This window comes from Wyeomyia smithii, chromosome 1 (assembly GCF_029784165.1).
Source record: "Wyeomyia smithii strain HCP4-BCI-WySm-NY-G18 chromosome 1, ASM2978416v1, whole genome shotgun sequence".
NCBI lineage: Eukaryota > Metazoa > Arthropoda > Insecta > Diptera > Culicidae > Wyeomyia > Wyeomyia smithii.
In genome coordinates, this window is record NC_073694.1 from 202384717 (window position 1) to 202404206 (window position 19490).

The 19490-nt window shown below is 39.1% G+C and overlaps 1 protein-coding gene across 2 annotated transcripts in view; it reads left to right on the top strand.

Annotated features, from left to right (window-relative positions):
* LOC129717793 (uncharacterized) overlaps positions 1–19490 on the top strand; it is a 246033-nt gene that overhangs the window by 179771 nt on the left and 46772 nt on the right. For both annotated transcript variants that reach the window (XM_055667967.1, XM_055667976.1), the window contains exon 5: positions 11043–11245. In XM_055667967.1, coding sequence (XP_055523942.1) covers positions 11043–11245 — 203 coding nt within the window. The remainder of the gene's footprint in view (positions 1–11042; positions 11246–19490) is intronic.

Sequence of the window (19490 nt, forward strand, 5' to 3'; positions counted from 1 at the left end):
TGATCCCAAATTGTGCTCAGAATCGTCGAAGAGTTTTTCTAAAGGCTAGAAAAGGCCAAAAAAGTAAATGGTCCCAAATTGAGCTCAGAATCGCCGAAAAGTGCTTTTAAAGGCCAGAAAAGGCCAAAATAGAAAATGATCCCAAATTTAGTTCAAAATCGTCGAAAAGTGCTTCTAAAAGGCCAGAAAAGGCCAAAATAAAAAATGATCCCAAGTTGAGCTCAAAACCATCGAAAAATTCTTCTAAAGGCCAAAAAAGGTCGAAAAAGAAAATGATCCCAAATTGAGCCCAGAATCGCCGAAAAGTGCTTCTAAAGGCTAGAAAAAGCCAAAAAAGAAAATGATTCCAAATTGAGCTCGAAATCGTCAAAAAGTGCTTCTAAAGGCCACAGAAGGCCAAAAAAGGAAATGATTTCGAATTGAGCTCAGAATCGCCGAAAAAGTGTTTTAAAGGTCAGAAAAGGCCAAAATAAAAAATGATCCCTAATTGAGCCCAGAATCGCCGTGGTTCTGTGGTTAGCGATGTCGGTCGGCTAGCTCTCCCACACGGTTGTGATATCGGGTTCGATTCCCGATCAGGTCGAGGATCTTTTCGAGCTGGAAAATTTCTCGACTCAGCACTGGGGCACGGTGTATCGTTGTACTTCTCCTACACATGTAATATGTGCCAAAAACAATATCGATAACGAATTCTCTCAACTAATCTAGTTGATTGAGACCGCATAAGCCCCCAGACTTGCGTGCGATATTGTTTTTGTTTTTTGTTAAAAGGCCAAAATGAAAAATGATCCCAAATCGAGCTCAAAATCGTCGAAAGCGCTTCTAAAGGAGGAAAAGGCCAAAAAAGAAAATGATCCCAAATTAAGCTCAGAATCGTCGAAAAGTGCTTCTAGAGGCCACAAAAGGCCAAAATAAAAAATAATCCCAAATTGAGCTCAGAATCACCGAAAAGTGCTTCTAAAGACTAGAAAAGGCAAAAATAGAAAATGATCCTATATTGAGCTCAGAATCGTCGAAAGTGCTTCAAATAAGGCCAAACAAGAAAATGATCCCAAATTGAGCTCAAAATCGTCGAAAAGTGCTTCTCAGACTTGGCATTTCTCTACACCAGGTGTACTCGCACGAGGAGCAGCATTAGTTCGCAGGTGCACGTGTGTTATTTCTCGAGTATACGGCGGGTGCACCGTGTAGATGAATGAAATCAAACGGGAAAACTAATCACCTACGCTATGTCTCTTTTATATTGGAAAAATGGCTCAGTCACACATGTTGAGTAGTTGATTTTTGTGCGATAATTACTAGGAAACAAAAGTATTACAGAGATTCTACGCCGCAAAAAATTCCCACGGACCATTAATTCATCTTTATGGACAGTCTCTGTTCTATTCAGGCTGTTCATCGATGAAAATTTCAAAGCACCCTTCGTACGGGAACATCAGAATGTTTTAGCTGAAAAATCTTCTCAGATTTCCTTAGTGTGGATGCCTTTTCATTGTTCCTGACAGATCTCTTCCTTCTACTACGGGTTAGATATCTACTGCAAATTGGGCACACAATATAGTAATCATTGCGTTTGTGGATTGAACCATCATGACAATAAGCACACGGTTTTGGTGATGCTGAACTCCGTGGCCCCAGATCGTTCCTTTTGGATACCCTCAGGATCTGAGAAATACAAACCTATGCTTCAGTTTGTGGTTTCCTGGATCAAGGGAACAAGGCATGAATGATGCCGATTTATGAGTTCCGTAAACCGGGGTAAGATTATGCCAGTATGGGGTGAGATTGTGTCATACAAACCCATTGTTTGTCAGCCATCTCATGGCGATCATATGACCCAACTTTCTTGAATAAGTTTCCTCTAATATTTAAACAAGAAAGACTAGTCTTCTGACCCGAAAGAGATGGTCGCCAAGTCACGGGTTGTATGACACAATCTCACTCCCACTGGCACAATCTGATCGCGGCTGACGGTACTTGAAAAGCAACAGAGTGCTCATCAAACCACAAGTCGAACCGCTGATTAAATAGAACACGCTAGTTTTAGTTTTAGACTTAGTTTTCATTCGTTTCGCCTTTATAAGATATTTTAGAAATAAGATTTATCTGGTTGAAATTTTGAAAAAAAAAAAAAAAGGTTTGGAATGAGTAGCAATTAGGAATATTCACTATTGTTCCAGTGGATAAGCATTTAACAACGTGGACCATACGTGCTTACTCCTTCGTTCTTTTTTTTTTATTCATACCATCAAATCCATGAAAAGGACATCTTGAACAAATAAAGAATGCGACGAACTGGCAAAGAAAAGCTGCGGTCGTTTGCTGCAAAACTAGAGTGGCTAATCAGAGTTCAAGTATCCATTTTTCATATTTGAATTTTTTGTCATACACCAGCTCAACATGTTATATCCGATGCGCTATGGTCAGGCAATCTCCGGAGTCATTTTGCTACTGTCGGATTGTCTCGTCAGACAGAAAAAAGGCTTGAGATATTCATGTGTTATTTTCTTTGAACACTGGGAAAAATTACCTTGGCTTTGAAAATCAATCACACTAGCCATTGCAATGATATGACGGACGCCGCGTGCCATCGTTCGGCTTTGAAGAGCAAAACTTCGGTTATAGGTGTAAAACTGCGGCTTTCTCTTTTGCTGAAGTGTAACCGATTCGTTTCTCCCGTGCAGAATGAATAGAAATGAGCAGTTGCTTGTCAAGTGTAGCGTAAATTAATTGCGCGCGCGGAGTCCTTTGATTCCCGCGTAGTGCAAATGTAAAATACACCTTGCTCTTCGGAAGCCCGGAGGAGAAAACCAACTCTGGTGCTTCTAAAGGCTAGAAAATGCCAAAAAAGAAAATGATCCCAAATTGAGCTCAGAATCGTTGAAAAGTGCTTTTAAAGGCCAAAAAAGAAGATGATCTCAAATTGAGCTCAAATACGTCGAAATTTGCTTCTAAGGTTAGAGAAGGCCAAATTAGAAAATGATCCCAAATTGAGCTCAGAATCGTCGGAAAGGGCTTTTAAAGGCCAGAAAAGGCCAAAATAGAAAATGATCCCAGATTGAGATCAAAGAGTGCTTCTAAAGACTAGAAAAGGCCAAAATAAAAACCTAAATTAATCCACCTAGCGGTCAGACCCAGCCTTTCTCATTCAAACTTATTATTTGTAAAAATATCAAATTGTTACGAAGTTTGTTATTTGTAAGTTTGAGAGATGACGCGTTCGTATGACACTAGTTATGTTCAAATAAGTCGTGTGATCTTTGAGATAATAGACTTTCGTTGTTTTATTAACAATTTAATACACAACAGTTGCTTAATTCGATTATAATCAAATGAAATTGGAACGTATAGGGCAGCCAAACTTTGAAACCACGTGTTAAATAATAATTCATCAGTTAACCCTTAACTAGCCCGTTCATCTGATAATAATATTGATCAAATCGGTTGTGTACTTTCTGAGATAATGAAGTTTCGTGATTTTCACTATTCGGTACATTACAGACGAAGTTACAGTTCGATTACAGTAAAATTCAATAGGGTGTTATGAGGCAGCTAGACCTTTCATTTGACACTAATTTCGTGAAAATCGGTTCAGCCATCTCTGAGAAAAGTGAGTGAGTTTATGTATTCTTCGGAATATGTTTCTTTTCATAGCTAGATTTCACACTTTTAAACATAACAGGCAAAGTAATAGTCCGATTGCAAAAAAATCAATAGGGTCTTATGGGGTAACTAGACCTTTCATATTACACTGATTTTGTGGAAATCGGTCCAGCCATCTCTGAGAAACATGAGTGAAATTGAACAGTCTTCAGAAGACGTTTCTTGTCATAACTTTTGAACCACATGTTCAATCTATGTAAAATTCAAAAGTTGAGGGTTTTTAAGATAGCCCGTTCATTTGATACCAATTTTATTGAAATCGGTTGTGTGGTTTTCGAGAGATTGATGTTGCGTGTTTTTTACATATTTGAACATAACCTCTAAAATAAAAAGCCAATTACAATGAAATTTAATGGGCTCTTATAGGGCAACTAGAACTTTCATTTGCATATAATTTCATAAAAATCGGTCCAGCCATCTCTGAGAAAAGTGAGTGAAAATAAAAATCTGCACATACACGCACACACACATACACACACACTCACACACACACACACACACACATACAGAAAATGCTCAGTTCGTCGAACTGAGTCGAGTGATATATGCCATTCGGCCCATTGGAGCACTTTCATATCTTCGGTTTTGCAAGTGATAGCTATACCTTTCTAGGAGAAAGGCAAAAATGATCCTAAATTGAGCTCAGAATCGACGAAAGTGCTTCAGAAAAGGTCAAACAAGGAAATGATCCCAAATCGAGCTCAAAATCGTCGAAAAGTGCTTCTAAAGGCTAAAAAAGTCCTAAAAGGAAATGATCCCAAATTGAATCGTCGAAAAGTGTTTTAAAAGGCCAGAAAATGCCAAAAATGAAAATGATCCCAAATTTAGCTCAGAATTGTCGAAAAATGCTTCCTAAGGCTAGAAAAGGCCAAATTAGAAAAGATCTCTAATTGAGCTCAAAATCGTCGAAAATTGCTTTCTAAGGTCAGAAAAGGCCAAAATAAAAAATGATCGATAATTGAGCTCAAAATCATCGAAAAGTGCTTTCAAAGACTACAAAACGCCAAAAAAGAAAATGATCACGAATTGAGCTCAGAATCGCTGAAAAGTGCTTTTAAAGGCTAGAAAGGGCCAAAATAGGGAATGATCCCAAATTGAGTTTAAAATCGTCAAAAAGTGCTTCTAAAGGCTAGAAAAAGCCAAAAAAAAGATCCCAAATTGAGCTCAGAATCGCCGAAAAGTGCTTTCAAAAACCCTAAAAGAAAATGAAAGCCGAAAAGTACTTGTATGGCCGAGACCGGCACAACGCAAAAAAAACAATCACGGAATGTGCATAACAAGACTCCGCCATTCATTCAGACTGCAAGTTATGAGACCGCTAAGAGAAAGAGAAACGAGAATTAAATACGCCAAATGTATCCGATCACCCTCCAGTTCGCATTCTCCAACACCCACTGAATCAGGCCATTTGTCCAGTGAATAACGTATTTTTATTCTTAGGCTTCCTAAAACTTCTTCCTTCATGAATTTTTGTATTGATATTGTACCTGTCATGGTTGTTGAAAGAGCACTAAGGACTCCCGGATGCGTCATGTAACCGTAGAAAAGGTACCATGTATATTCGCTGTGTTGGGCTGTTCTTCATTTGTTGCGTGCCGTTCCGAAGACGACCATCATGCACCGATTGCTTGATACCCGTCGTTGGCTCGGTCTCGATAAAACACGCTAGATATTAGTTCTGATATTCTCACAACAGATCATTACATTGATAAAAATTCTGATACTGACATAGAGGATACCACAGCTGATGGTTGATGTCCACTCACGGCGTCCAATAGTTGAAAGAAATCAAAAATTGTGGGAGATCGGTGTTTCGGACGAAACGCATGGTTTTAACGTTATGATGTCTTCAAGAAAGTTGTTTAGCTGTATAACTACATGTACACTCAATTTAAAAATTTAGCTTTTTTATTGCTTGATAATTTTGATCGTTTTCTCCTGACACGTCATAGAACTAACGGGAATCGAAAGGGATTCATAATAATGTTTCGAAAATTGAACTGCATCTTTTGGAACTGTACCTACGTAAAATCCATCATTATATCAAGCACAGGCAAAGTGAAGCGGTGAAGTCTCAGAAGTAAGCTGTTTCGATCATGATACAAATCAGACCTTCGCATTCCACCAATAATTCTCACTTCAATGGAAATATTTTGTACAAGTAGTGTTCCCAGATAAAATTAGGATTATAGAAAAAAAAAATAGACTGTATTTTTCGAATATTTTATTCCATTATCACTGCTTGAAAATAAGGCAATATAGCAATCGTAAGGACGAACTGTGTTCGAAAATGGATCATTTTTTAAAACATTTTTAACCATAGTATTTCTCCTAAAATTGTTCCATTGATGGTACATTTCAGACTGTTCCGATCATGAAACAACACCCTATTATAGATTTTTCTTCGATTTATTTCTACGAGAACCCGTCATTGCACATCTTATGTTCTGAACACATGTTACATAATGAATTTTGAATTTAATGAAATGAATTTTGAAGCCCTAATTTGTAATCTTTTTGATCTTTGTTTGTCCACTTGAGGCATTATTATTTACTGAAGTCCGCCACCAGCCCTGTTGGAACTTTTCATCAATTTTCGATTAATTGTTAAAACCCATCAAGAAGTTATACAGCAATAAGGCAATAAGGTAATGCATTGTTATCAAGTCTTCCTCTATTGTTTTCTCTCTTGTTTTCTTCAATTCCATTCTAATCTTGACAATGTCATAGAAGTCTGATAGCGTACTTCCTTGTAATGACAAAAACTGAAATATGAAAATCTTAAGTCGCGATAAAATCTCAGTGCATACTACCATTCCTTTTTAATTACGCTATAAAACGCAGCTTGATTTGTGCGGTGGCCTTCAATCATGAAACAAATGACAGCGCGGCTGTTCTTTATCTCGATCCGAGTGAAACAGCTGCGAGTTCACCGGTTCCGCTTCCATCAGCCAACAAGGCCAGCTGTAACTTCCACTCGAATTTATCATATATTTTACGTTCCGTTTCGATGGCAGTGAATTTCACTTTATTCTTATGTTTTGTAAATTGTCAACGCTTGCCAGTTTCAGCCCGGAACGAAAGAGGCGGCCTGAATTGAACTGCTGTCGCTCGATTGCGTTATAAGATAATAAAATATGCTTCAGTAGGTGCTCTGAGTTCCACGTGTCGGTTGATTGTCTCAAACGGAAGTATCATGTATCATGATTGGATCAATTTAGACTACTTTCAAAAGTACAACAATTCTTTTTTCGCACAAATTTTTTTTATGGCAGGTAGAAATCACAAAAACGATTGCGATATTTGATTACCATTTCCTCTAAAAAATAACAATTGTTTACCTTCAAATAACGCTAATTTCGTTGACACTTCGATCATTCACGATGACTTTCACTACGAGAGAAATGCCAACAACTCAGCTTTAAATAACTTTTTGATTTTCTTCGGCTCAGCTTACTGATAATTATCGCTTCTTGCTAACAATATTCAAGTACCCTAAAAGCACTCAAAATTAAGACATTTATTTTCCTAGTGAGAAAGGATAGGTACGCAACCAAACACGAAAAAGTTTCGCGATGCTTCCCTTCTCCGCGCCTACTTTTTGGTCAAACATTAGCTAGGGTGGAAAATTACTGATCAAGAAGGCTCAGCCCTGTAGCACACTGTGATCGAAATTTGTTTCACTCGAGCTGCGTCGAGCAAAAAAAAAGACGTTAGACAGAGAAAAGACCGCTCGGCATGGCAGTTATGAAACATTAAAAAGATGGACTACTCTGTAATATTAGAGCCATAAATTCGGCGTTCTTTTGCTGGTAAATTACCGAAGCACGGATGAGACGCTTAGTGCTCTCATGGATTAATGTCGGTTAGAAGGCTGACGATGCGCCATTCCGGAAAGAAATTAGATTCTCACATTTTAGTATGCAAACATTAGAGACAAATCTGCTTCCAGTGGTGCGCCTAGAGGAAGCGCTAAGGTCACAAGTCTGTGTGTGCCGTTCCCTTTGTGTCAGTTGTCGTTGTCGCTTTGCGAAAGTGACAAATTGCCTGCATAGAGGAGCTTGACATCAGCAGAAGCTGGAACGATATTGGACCGCACTGAGTGGGGCTTTTATCTGTTGACTTATGAATGTTCAGATCGAGGTTAGTTAATTGGTTTGAGTGCCTTTAATAGATCTTTTGCAGAAGCTTCGCTCGAATATATTATTTCGTGATCAATCTAAAAACATACATTAAAAAAGTATTATAGTAGAAGGCGTCTAATTTTTAATTATTTCATCCAACCCAAGACAAACTGATAAGAAAACAACCTTAGAATGTCCGACAAAAGCTCGGTGAGAAACATTTCCCGGGAAAAAACTTTCACTGCGTTCATCCATTAGCTCTGCCGCAAACTCTCGAGATATATTGCCATGGACTGTAATCAACTCACAATAAAAAAAAAGAAAAAGGAAGAAAAACCCCCGCTCAGTGGGAAAATAAGTAGCCAAAAGGCTGCCGCGCGACAGGACATAAATTCTGCAATTTATCTTGATTAGCGTTCACTTTTCTTCACGCAAAGACCCGACCTAAGGCGGCATACTTATACATGGTTTAGAACCCGATTTCTTATCAAATCAGCACTTCTTGCTCCGCGCTCAGGTGCGTATGGGGAAAATTCAAGCTGCCACCCTACGTGTGGGTGGTTCCAAAGCCACAGGGGTCGGCACTCAGCCGAACCTCCACACGGGACAGCTGCTGTTTATTTTTATGACGATCCAGGCGAAATATCAACACCGGAACCAAGCAACAATTTGTCGATAAACTTTGGCGTTTGTTGGAAAAGTTCCATCCAGCTTGTATTCATTACAGCAAACCAACGATAAAACCTCGTTAATTTAATGTATTATTGATTAATTAGCACTTAAGCACCGATAATAAAAATCGCACATTTGCACGAAAAAGTCTAGGATAAAAGCGACGGAAGGATAACAATACCTCTCTATCAACGTCAGGTTGAATCTAATTAATAAAAATCAACTTCTGTTCGTGTGTGATCATTTACCTCGGGAACGGCTCGATGGATTTGCATGATTTTTTTTTTGTTTTGTTCGTCGTTGGCTGCGTCGGGCTTACAAGCAAAAAAAGTTTGAAAAATGTACTGGAAAATTTGAAAATGATGGAAAATTCAATTTCTCATACGTTTCAATGGAGAGTTAATTCATTCGATTCCAAGGTTACCTTGAATCGTTCGTATAAATCAAACTTACAGTTCTATACGAACGCCACTATGCTTTGTAGCGAATGTTCATGATACACATCATGATGTAAGTTATTCATGCTCTTCAAAGCTGGTCATACGTTTTAAACGTGGTTGATTGAAAATCCAAATGTGAACAAAACATTATTTCTTGCAAATTTCAAAACTATTAAACTGATCAAGGTATATTGTTTCAAACTCCTACCGAGCAAAGAATATCTCTCAGTATATGACAAATATCGTACTCTTCATTGCATCAATGAAAAGTACATTTGATAAGCGATGATATCCACTGATATATCTCACTTTTTTTACTTTTGAATACTTTTTACGGTATTTTTCATCAAATTCAATTCTGTTTCGTCACCAGCAATTACAAACAAAATCATGATAATATACCCAAATATTTCCAATTGAATTCGTAGAAAAGTTTAAATCGTCCAAGCCAAACCGCACGAAATATGTTGTTGTGTATTTTATGTAACATGCTATTAATTTTACTCTCCGATATAATTCCTAACGTTTCAGGAACTTTTGAATCGGTCATCGTAAGAAATGCGAACGAGGACCGCGAAACCTCATGCGATTCCTTTTTACAACAGGTTGCATCCTGAAAATTTTAAATTGAAAGTTAATAAACAATAATAACCACTAATATATAAAACAAATATTAATGATTCAACTAACTACGAAACACAATATTTAAATCTTTTTCACTTTAGGGAGTAGAATTAATAAACCTTTTCAATAAGAGATGACGCTGTCATTGTTTTATTTACCTCAGAACATTATATTTGTTTCAAAATACTTTCGGGGTTTCATTCACTACACTTTCACATCACATCATGTGGTTTGAAGACGATTTACGTTAAGAATATCTAAAAGGTGCACAACAGCAGGAACCTTTTCTAAAATACAACAAATAACTTTAGGATGAAGAAAATGTTTGATTGTGTTATTAAAATTCCTTACAACCTTTATAATATATTTTAAACTAAAATTGAATATTTTAAAAGCTCATTCAAAACCAGATGTTGGACACCAAAATGATTTTTATATATACTTCGACGATCTTTTAAAAATCCGGCGTTTTGGCACTTCCAAGTTTATTACTCAATTATTTAAAGTTGATTTAGGTAATAAATTTTTATAATAATTTTATTGCAAGAATTAGAAAAAAAAAATAAACTTTTGTTTTTATTGTTCCACCGTTTTAGCAATAATGTGAGCTGAATCAAGTACTTTTTTTTAATATCTCTGTTAAATAATCGTTTTGCCTTTGACCCTCGCCGGAATTCATTGTGCAGAATGAATTATATTCTGGCTAAACCGTTGCTAACAAAATAACGCAAAAATATTTCGAAGCTGAATTTTTTAGCCAAATTTGTTATGTTGGATATATTATATAAGTGTGCGTTGCCTCATTATTATAGGTGTGTCTTGGGCTTTTGTGAACTAGAATCAGAACATAAAACTTAGGAAAACAGTAATCATTTTGACTTCGAAGTGAAAAGAAAACTATCAAGAAGATGTATGCATACTTTTTTACGATACAAGAGGATTTTGCTAAAGAGAACCATTCATTTGTATCCAATATAAATTGTGGCAGTACAACGTTTGCCGGGTCAGCTAGTAAACAATAAAAAAGGAGACTGAGAAATCCCCACTTCAAGTGAAGGGTTAATCGATGGCAACATATGGCAAGGCGTAACAGGCTTCCCAAACTGATAATTAATTTACTGTTTGTACCCTGTAGGGGATCGTCCCTTTGCCTTTCTTGCAGCTACTGCGTAAATAGCTGAATGCTGGCGAGAATATGAAAAAGTCATCAGCAGATTTCCGGATACCGAAACGAATTCCGGCAGGCAGACGAAAATAGCGGTTGATTCACTGGCGGATGCGTTGAATTGCTCTTTGTTCACAGCTTCACTTGCCGATTTTATTGTCCGCTGACAGCAATGGGCTGCGTCTGGCTAGGAAGACTAAGGAGTTCTTTTTCAACCTATTTTTACAATCCTGAGCTTTTTTTTTTTGGATCATTTTATTTTTTAACCTTTTCTGTCTGGCCTTAAGAAGCAAATTTTTAACATTAAAATGGTGGGTCAATTTAATTTATTTTCTGTTGTTTCACCTCTACCAGGAACCAGGACGATCGTCACCGGCAGGAAAAATTCTCGTCAAAGAAGCTCCGGAGATGCTCGCCATCGCCCACTGGACCGGACAGATCCCGCGCCGGCCGCCACTGCCAGATGGCGTCAGTGTGTCGCAGCTGATCGCTCTCGGTTCGCGGCGGAAACGGTCCAAAGTGTACTGGATGATCGCCAAAAGCGAGGACGAAGTCAGGTGAGTGTATTTTAATTCTTTTTCGTGTCCTGCTTAGTTATTCTTCAGCCGAATCGTACCACAACCAGACTTATTACCATCCCATGTGAAATCCATCATCCATGACTGGAATCACAAATATGACGATGTTTGTGCTGTGGCCTCGGATGACACAGAGTGCATGTCGAAAGTCGTGTGTCTGCATAAATGAAAATCTAATCTAGCAGCAATCTCTCTTCCGGGTTGCACTTTATTCCGTTCGGTCCGCTGATAACCTAAATTTTTTTTGGTCTGCAAACATCGTCCACCGCTGTTAGTATTGAAGTGCCTCGCAAGAGCCATAAACTAGATAAATACGTTAGGATATATCAAGTGGAAGCTGAAATAAACTTGTGCAGACAGAAAACTGACTGTCGAGAGGGTGCCGCCGAAGCGAAGAACTCGTTTCCATTGCGCATTCTAAAATTAAAGTAAATCCATTCAACGACAAGATTATGTACCCGCAATCCCTCCACACTGGGAGTGCATCGAAACTGGTTCCAAACTCAACTTACAGCACTTCTGTTGGCGCTTGTTTTGCGAATGAGTGAAATAAACTTCCCCTTGGCGGTAAAAATAGATGTTTTCAGATATGATAATGGAGCACTTAGCTCTTTTTTCACCGCTTCTACTTTTATCGCTTGCTCACATCTCTCGCCATGGAAGAATCCTGCTGAGCTGGAACGGGTGTCTGGCTTCGCCAAGGTTCCCACCGTTGGTAGTTTGCTTTGTTTACCGTGTCTCGCTCGATGGACGAATATTTACGTGCGAAACGGATTGCCGGTGCCGGTGCGATCATCTGTAAATTTCGCGGACAGGAAAAACTTTCCAGATGAAAAATGAACTGCAAGCTGGTGAAGCATCAGCGTGAAAAAAGAGCGTGCCGTAATTTTTTTATTTGTGAAAAAGTTTGCCAGTTTTGGTATAAATCGATCTTGATTTTGTCGCTGAAAAAAAAATCGTTTGAAAATGGTGCAAGCCTAAACTTCCTATTTGTGAAGTCAAAGTAATTTTTATTGGATATTAAAAATAGTTTTACCTATAATTATAACAAGAACATTTAGAAATTTTTAATTATTAAAACAAGAACAATTAAAAAAACATTTCTAAAAATTATTTTTTTTTTTTTTATTCTCGCTTATTTTCCGTCGGTCTAGTTCCGCCACTGTTGTGGCCAATCACCGACGCCCAGGGAGGCGACTCCACACCCAGGACCCTAACTCACGACCCGTTTATTAACGGACCGGCGCCAACGGCTTTACTTCCTCATGCGATGGAAGGCGTGATCCCAGAGATTTTTCGCCTCAGAAAATCTCCCGGTGTCGGCTAGGATTGAATCTAGACCAGTTGGGTTGGTTGTGAGTGGATCACGCCACCTCACAACCATCGACACCTATGTCGGCGGTGGGATTCGAACCCAGGCGTCGAGCGTGGTTGGCGGAGACGTCACCAACCACACTAGGCCCCCACTCTTTTTTAAAAATTATAACAAGACATTTTTACCGTTTGTCTTTTTTTTTTGACATTTTTGACAATTTTTTTTTGACATTTTTGACATCTTGATATTTTGACTTTGTTGTCTATATTTTTGAGGCTTTCAACCAGCGGTTGGTTCACTTCAAGTATCTGCGGTGGTCATCTAAACGCATCAGTGGACTGTAGTTTTCTTAAAAGAGGGCTACTTTTCCGAACATAATATAAAACACGTCCGACACTTCGTAGCTACATCGGTACAATGAATTTATTTGGCAATAAGCATATTCTACAAAGCATGTTAAATATGTGTTGGTTTTAAGGATATGAAAATTATTAGGTATGCTCAAAATTTTACAAACATTCTCCCGGCGTTGAAATTCATTTCAAACTTCGCTGTCCATGTTTAGTGGAAGCAAACATATCTCTGTAACTGCTCTATTTAAATCTCCTTTGGTTGTTCTCAGTGAAACGACCCGGGTGACTCCATCCGATCCAGAGTGTAACGCTGTGATCCTCCCAAGCTGCCAATGCATTGGTGGTGCATTTGGATCCACGACGAGTACAAGTGCACCCATAGGAATATTCCTATGTTGGTGCCATTTCGATCTGTTCTGTAACTCAGGCAAGCATTCGGCTGTCCATCTCCTCCAGAAATGCTGCAACATAGTCTGAACTAGTTGCCAGCGGGATAAAGTCGATTCACGAAGATTAATATACTGAGGCTCAGCTACGGCCTGCATTTCTCGCCCAATCAAAAAATGGGCTGGCGTTATTGCTGTTAAGTCACTGGGATCATCCGAACACGGTGCTAGGGGCCGTGAATTGAGGACGGCTTCAATTTGCGTCAAGGTGGTGTATAGTTCCTCATAGGACAACCTTCTATCTCCGACAATTCTTGTGAGGTGAAACTTCACTAGTTTAACGCCTGCCTCCCAAACGCCCCCGAAGTGAGGGCTTCTTGATGGTATGAAAGACCATTCAAAACCCTGTCTTGAAAAGAATTCCGTAATCTTGCGAACCTCCAATTGATTTTTGAACATTTCAGCCAATCTCACCAACTCATTTTGAGCGCCGACAAAGTTAGTGGCATTGTCTGAAAACATTTTACTCGGAATTCCACGTCGACTAGTGAACCGGCGAAGGGCTGCGAGAAATGCTTCGGTTATCAAGTCAGATACTAATTCGATGTGTATAGCTCGCGTCAGCATACATACAAATAGGCAAACGTACGATTTCGTGGTTAATGGTTTACGTCCCACGGAACTAGATTTGAGTAAGAACGGTCCTGCGAAGTCAACACCCGTGTTTGCAAATGTTGGTGCTGGCTGTACACGATACGAGGGTAAGTCGCCCATCAATTGTACTGTTTTTATCGGATTAGCCTTGAAACATCTTGTACAATTCCGAAACACTTTACGAATTGTCGTTTTAACATTCAACGGCCAAAATTGTTGCCGAATTGTCGCGAGAAGTCCTTTTTGTCCAATGTGAAGATTGACGTAATGTTTGTTTCTCACAAGTGCCTCAGTAAACGGATGTTTAGCTGGAAGTAACATTTGATGGCGACTGTCATAAGGAATAAACGCGTGCTTAATTCGTCCGCCTACTCTTAGAATCCCATCGACCGGGTCCAGGAATGCCTTGAGGCCGCATAGACGGTGCTTCGATTTGGTACTCTTCTTCAATGCTTGAATTTCTGGTTGAAATGATTCCTGCTGAACTAATCGCACTATTAATCGCAAGGATTGCGCTCGCTCTGCTGAAGTATGTGTTCCCTTAATCATTACTTTACGTTTCGATATAACGTAATTCGTAAACCTAACGACGTACGTCATGGATTTCAAGATTTTTTCATAACTACTCACTCTATCAAAAATCTGCAATCGCCTTGGGGTCTCATTAGTAACTGGCAGGCTGACTCCAGAACGCATTTCCGGTAAATCTTCATCGGGAATTTCAGGTTCTTCACTAGCTATCGGTGGTCCTTTCCACCAAACATCGTTCACGTTTAAATCGCGAGGGCGCTGGCCACGGGATATAAAATCGGCAGGGTTTTGATTTGTCGGTACGTGACGCCACTGAAAGTGGCCCGTTAGTTTCTGTACTTAAACCACTCTGTTAGAGACGTAGGTTTGTAGGCTTTGCGGAGGTTTCTTAATCCAACTGTATACAATTCTCGAATCAGTCCATAGTTTAACAGAATCGAACCGCAGATCAAAAGACTGCAGAACCTTGTCAATAAGCCGTGACAACAGTACTGCTGCTAGGAGCTCCCCGCGAGGGGTCGTTATAGCCTTGGTTTTATTTGATTTCTTAGGAAGAATTCGGGATTTGCTTGAAATCAAATTCATCGTTGTGGTTCTGTCAAAATGTACGACGCGCGCGTAAACGCACGCCCCATAGGCATGGTCCGAGGCATCGGAAAATCCATGTAGCTCTACGGTCACAGCATCTTCACAAGAAATATACCTAGGTACTTGAAGATCGTTCAATTGCATCAATTCCTTCCGAAACGATTGCCATGCTCGCAGCAAATCTTGAGGGACTGGATCGTCCCAATCCGTTTGTAGCATCGAAATCTCCCGCAGTATTAACTTCGCTGTTGTAATGACAGGTCCGATCAGTCCAAGAGGATCAAATATTTTTGCTACCTCGCTCAAAATCTTTCTTCTGGTGATAGCACTAGCTTCACATTCCACAACGTTGAATGAAAACCAGTCTTCCCTTGGGCTCCATACAACACCCAAGGATTTTACAACCGCACGCGAGTTGTCGTCAGTAATATCAAATCTATCTCCTCTGAGCTCTTCAGAAACATTCTTCATTAAAACCTCTACATTTGAACACCATTTGTGCGTACCGAAACATCCTTTGGCAAGTAGCGCCTTCACATCTTGTAGCAGTTTGTAGGCATCTGGTAGTGTGTCAGCTCCCGTCAAAATATCATCCATGTAAGTTCCTCTTTTGACAGCGTACGCAGCTTCTGGAAGTTCATTTTGGTAGTCTTCTGCAAGCTGATTCAGCACCATCGTAGCTTGGAATGGGGATGGGGCCAAGCCGTAGGTGACAGTTTTTAGCTCCCACGTTGTCGGTAATTCATCTTGGCCCTTTCTAAACAGTATACGCTGGTATCTGCTATCGGGGCTCAACACACCGATTTGTCGAAACATCATCGGGATGTCAACTGTAAAGACATAACGGAATCCTCGGAAGTTCATCAAAATAAAAGCTAAATCACGCTGAACGACCGGTCCAATTTCGAGAACATCATTGATGAATACACCAGTAGAACTTTTGGCAGAACCATCAAAAACAACTCTTAACTTGGTTGTCGTATTCGCAGGCTTCAACACGCTGTGGTGCGGCAAGTAAAATGCAGACTCTGGGTCCTCATTTCCGTCTAACTCGATCTTACTCATATGACCCAGCCGTTCGTAGTTCTCCATGAAGTCGATGTACAGCTGTTTTAGCTCTGGTTGCCTATCGAGACGTCTCTCCAGATTCAGGAAACGTCGAGTTGCCATTTCGCGGGAAACACCCAATTCATTTTTTCGTTCATTGAAGGGGTGCCGTACAAAGTATCTGCCATCCTTACCTCGAGTATGAGTCATTTTAAAATGAACTAAGCATTCTTGATCGTTTCTCCTAGAAGTATTCATCTCATCACATGATTCCAGCCGATAAAAACACTTCAGTAAATCTTCAAGTCGTTCTTCATTGGCAATTTAGCAAAATGAATGAGCAAGAACTGCGCTTTGTTCAGTTAGCACTCCTCCGGCTATCCAACCAAGTTCAGTCTTCATAAGAACCGGTAAGTTATTTGCAAGAGTAATACGATCATCTTTCACAAGATCCCAGAATATTTCAGCACCAATCAACATATCGATGCGTCCTCGTTTGTTAAATGCTGGATCGGCCCACTCGATTCCGCTGGGGATTGGCCAGTTCGAGATATCGAAAGACTTTGACGGAACATCTCCTGTGATTCGTGGAGCAACTAGAAACTGCAATTCCGTTGCAAATCCTCCATTACAAGATTGTATTGTGGTTCTAATCATCTTTCTAAGACGTGTATTTGAACCATTTAATCCGCTAACCAAATAATCTACTGGTTCCTTTCGCAGCGATAGTAGATTCGCAAAACGTTCTGTAACAAAATGCATTTGCGAGGCCGAATCGAGCAATACACGGCATGGATAAAGTGCACTGCTATCACCGTGAACCATCATAACAGCCGTAGAAAGTAGAATCTGTTTAGAATCGTTAGCAGTACTGACACACAAAGAAACGGCCGATTGCTGCTTAACATCCTCAATTTTCTTATTGGAATTCTGTGTTGCTTGCGATGCATCGTTTTTACATGTTGCCGAATCTGCCTGCGCCGGTGTGGATGAGCTATCATTATGTAGCACAGTATGATGACGTTTTCCACAGTCACGACAGTTACGAGACGACGAGCATCCATTCGTACGATGGCCTCTTTGCAGGCAATTGAAGCAGTTTCCCCATTTTTCCAAAGCACTGTATTTGTCACTCAAACTTAATAGTTCAAATTGATCACACTTCCAAAGTTCATGATTTTTTGCCTTTCTCCTAGAAAGGTATAGCAATCACTGGAAAAACCAAAGGTATAAAAGTGGTCCCAATGGCCGAATGTCATATACCACTCGACCCCTTTCGACGAACTGAGCATTTTCTGTATGTATGTATGTATGTGTGTATGTGTGTGTGTGTGTGTGTGTATGTATGTGCAACTTTTTTTTCTCACTCACTTTTCTCAGAGATGGCTGGACCGATTTTCATGAAATTAATTGCAAATGAAAGGTCTAGTTGCGCCATAGGTTGCTATTGAATTTCATTGTAATCGGATTTTTAGTTTAGAGGTTATGTATCAAAATGTAAAAATCACGAAACATCAATATCTCAGAAACCACACAACCGATTTCAATGAAACTGGTTTCAAATAATCGGGCTGTCTCCAGAATCCTTAACTTTCAAATTTCGTTATGGTTGAACATATGGTTCAAAAGTTATGTAAAGAAAAGTTATCCTAAGGTTGTTTAAACTCACTCATTTTTCTCAGAGATAGTTGAACCGATTTTCACAAATTAGTGTCAAATGAAAGGTCTAGTTGCCCCATAGGTTGCTATTGAATTTTATTGCAATCGGATAGTAACTTTGTCCGTTGTTCATAAAAATGTGAAATCACATAATGAAAGTAAACATATTGACTTTCTCCTAACGATCACTGGAAACTTTTTTCTCACTCACTTTTCTCAGCGATGGCTGAACCGATTTCAATGAAATTAATTGCAAATGAAAGGTCTAGTTACCCTATAAGATCCTATTGAATTTTATTGCAATCAATATCTCAGAAACTGCACAACCGATTTGAACAAAATTGGTTTCAAATGAACGGGCTACCTAAAAACCCTTAACTTTTGAATTTTGTGGTTCAGAAGTTATGGAAAGAAACGTGTTCTGGATACTATTTAATCTCACTCATGTTTCTCAGAGATGGCTGAACAGATTTGCATAAAATCAGTGTCATATGGAAGGTCTTGTTGCCCCATAAGACCCTAATGATTTTCTTTTTGCAAACGGATTATTACTTTGCCTGTTATGTTCAAAAATGTGAAATCAGGCTATGAAAAGGAACATATTTCGAAGACTACTTGGACTCACTCACTTTTCTCAAAGATGGCTGACCCGATTTCCACAAAATTAGTGTCAAATGAAATGTATAGCTGCCTCATAACACCCTATTGAATTTTACTGTAAGCGGACTGTAACTTCGTCTGTAATGTATCGAAATGTGAAAATCACGAAACTTCATTATCTCAGAAACTACACAACCGATTTGATCAATATTATTATCAGATGAACGGGCTAGTTACGGGTTAACTGATGAATTATGATTGAACACGTGGTTTCAAAGTTTGGCTGCTTTATACGTTCCCTTTTCATTTGATTATAATCGAACTTAAGCAACCGTTATGTATTGAATTGTTAATAAAACAACGAAAGTCTATTATCTCAAAGAATACATGACTTATTTGAACATAACTTGTGTCATACGAACGAGTCATCTCTCAAACTTACAAATGATAAACTTCATAACAATTTGATATGTGGTTCAGAAGTTATGAAAAGTAAAGAAATTAAGAGACTATTCAAAACTATACCTGCTTTGATCAATGTATGTGACCTCAACATAATTTAAATATGTTGTCATTCAATTTAAACGTTTCTGATATTGCTGATGATTGAAATTATTTCAAATTTTAAATTTTATACTTCAGCTACAACATCAATATTTCAGTACCCAAAGAGTGAATATTCCTTTATTGGATTGCAGCGTTCATGTAAATCTATTTTTACAAATAATAAGTTTAAATGAGAAAGGCTGGGTCTGACCGCTAGGTGGATTAATTTAGGTTTTTTACACATCATACACTTCTGTTCATGTTTTTGTTCATTCGTTGCCACTAGAGTATGGCTTCTATACACTGATTTCGCTTTAACACTTTCAGCTGCAGGCTTCACGTTGATGTCCACCTTTTCCAAGATTCGGCACTGCTCTTGCAGAAATTCGATGGTTGCTTCGTAGTTGGCATAAACACCTTCCTTCTGACGACTTTCCCAGCCATTCGCGTCGTCTTGTCTAATTTTGAAGTGATTTGATTCAACAATATTTGCTCTCCAAGTCCAGTAACTGGCAATGCCAAATTTTTAGGCGCCTCAACGTTTT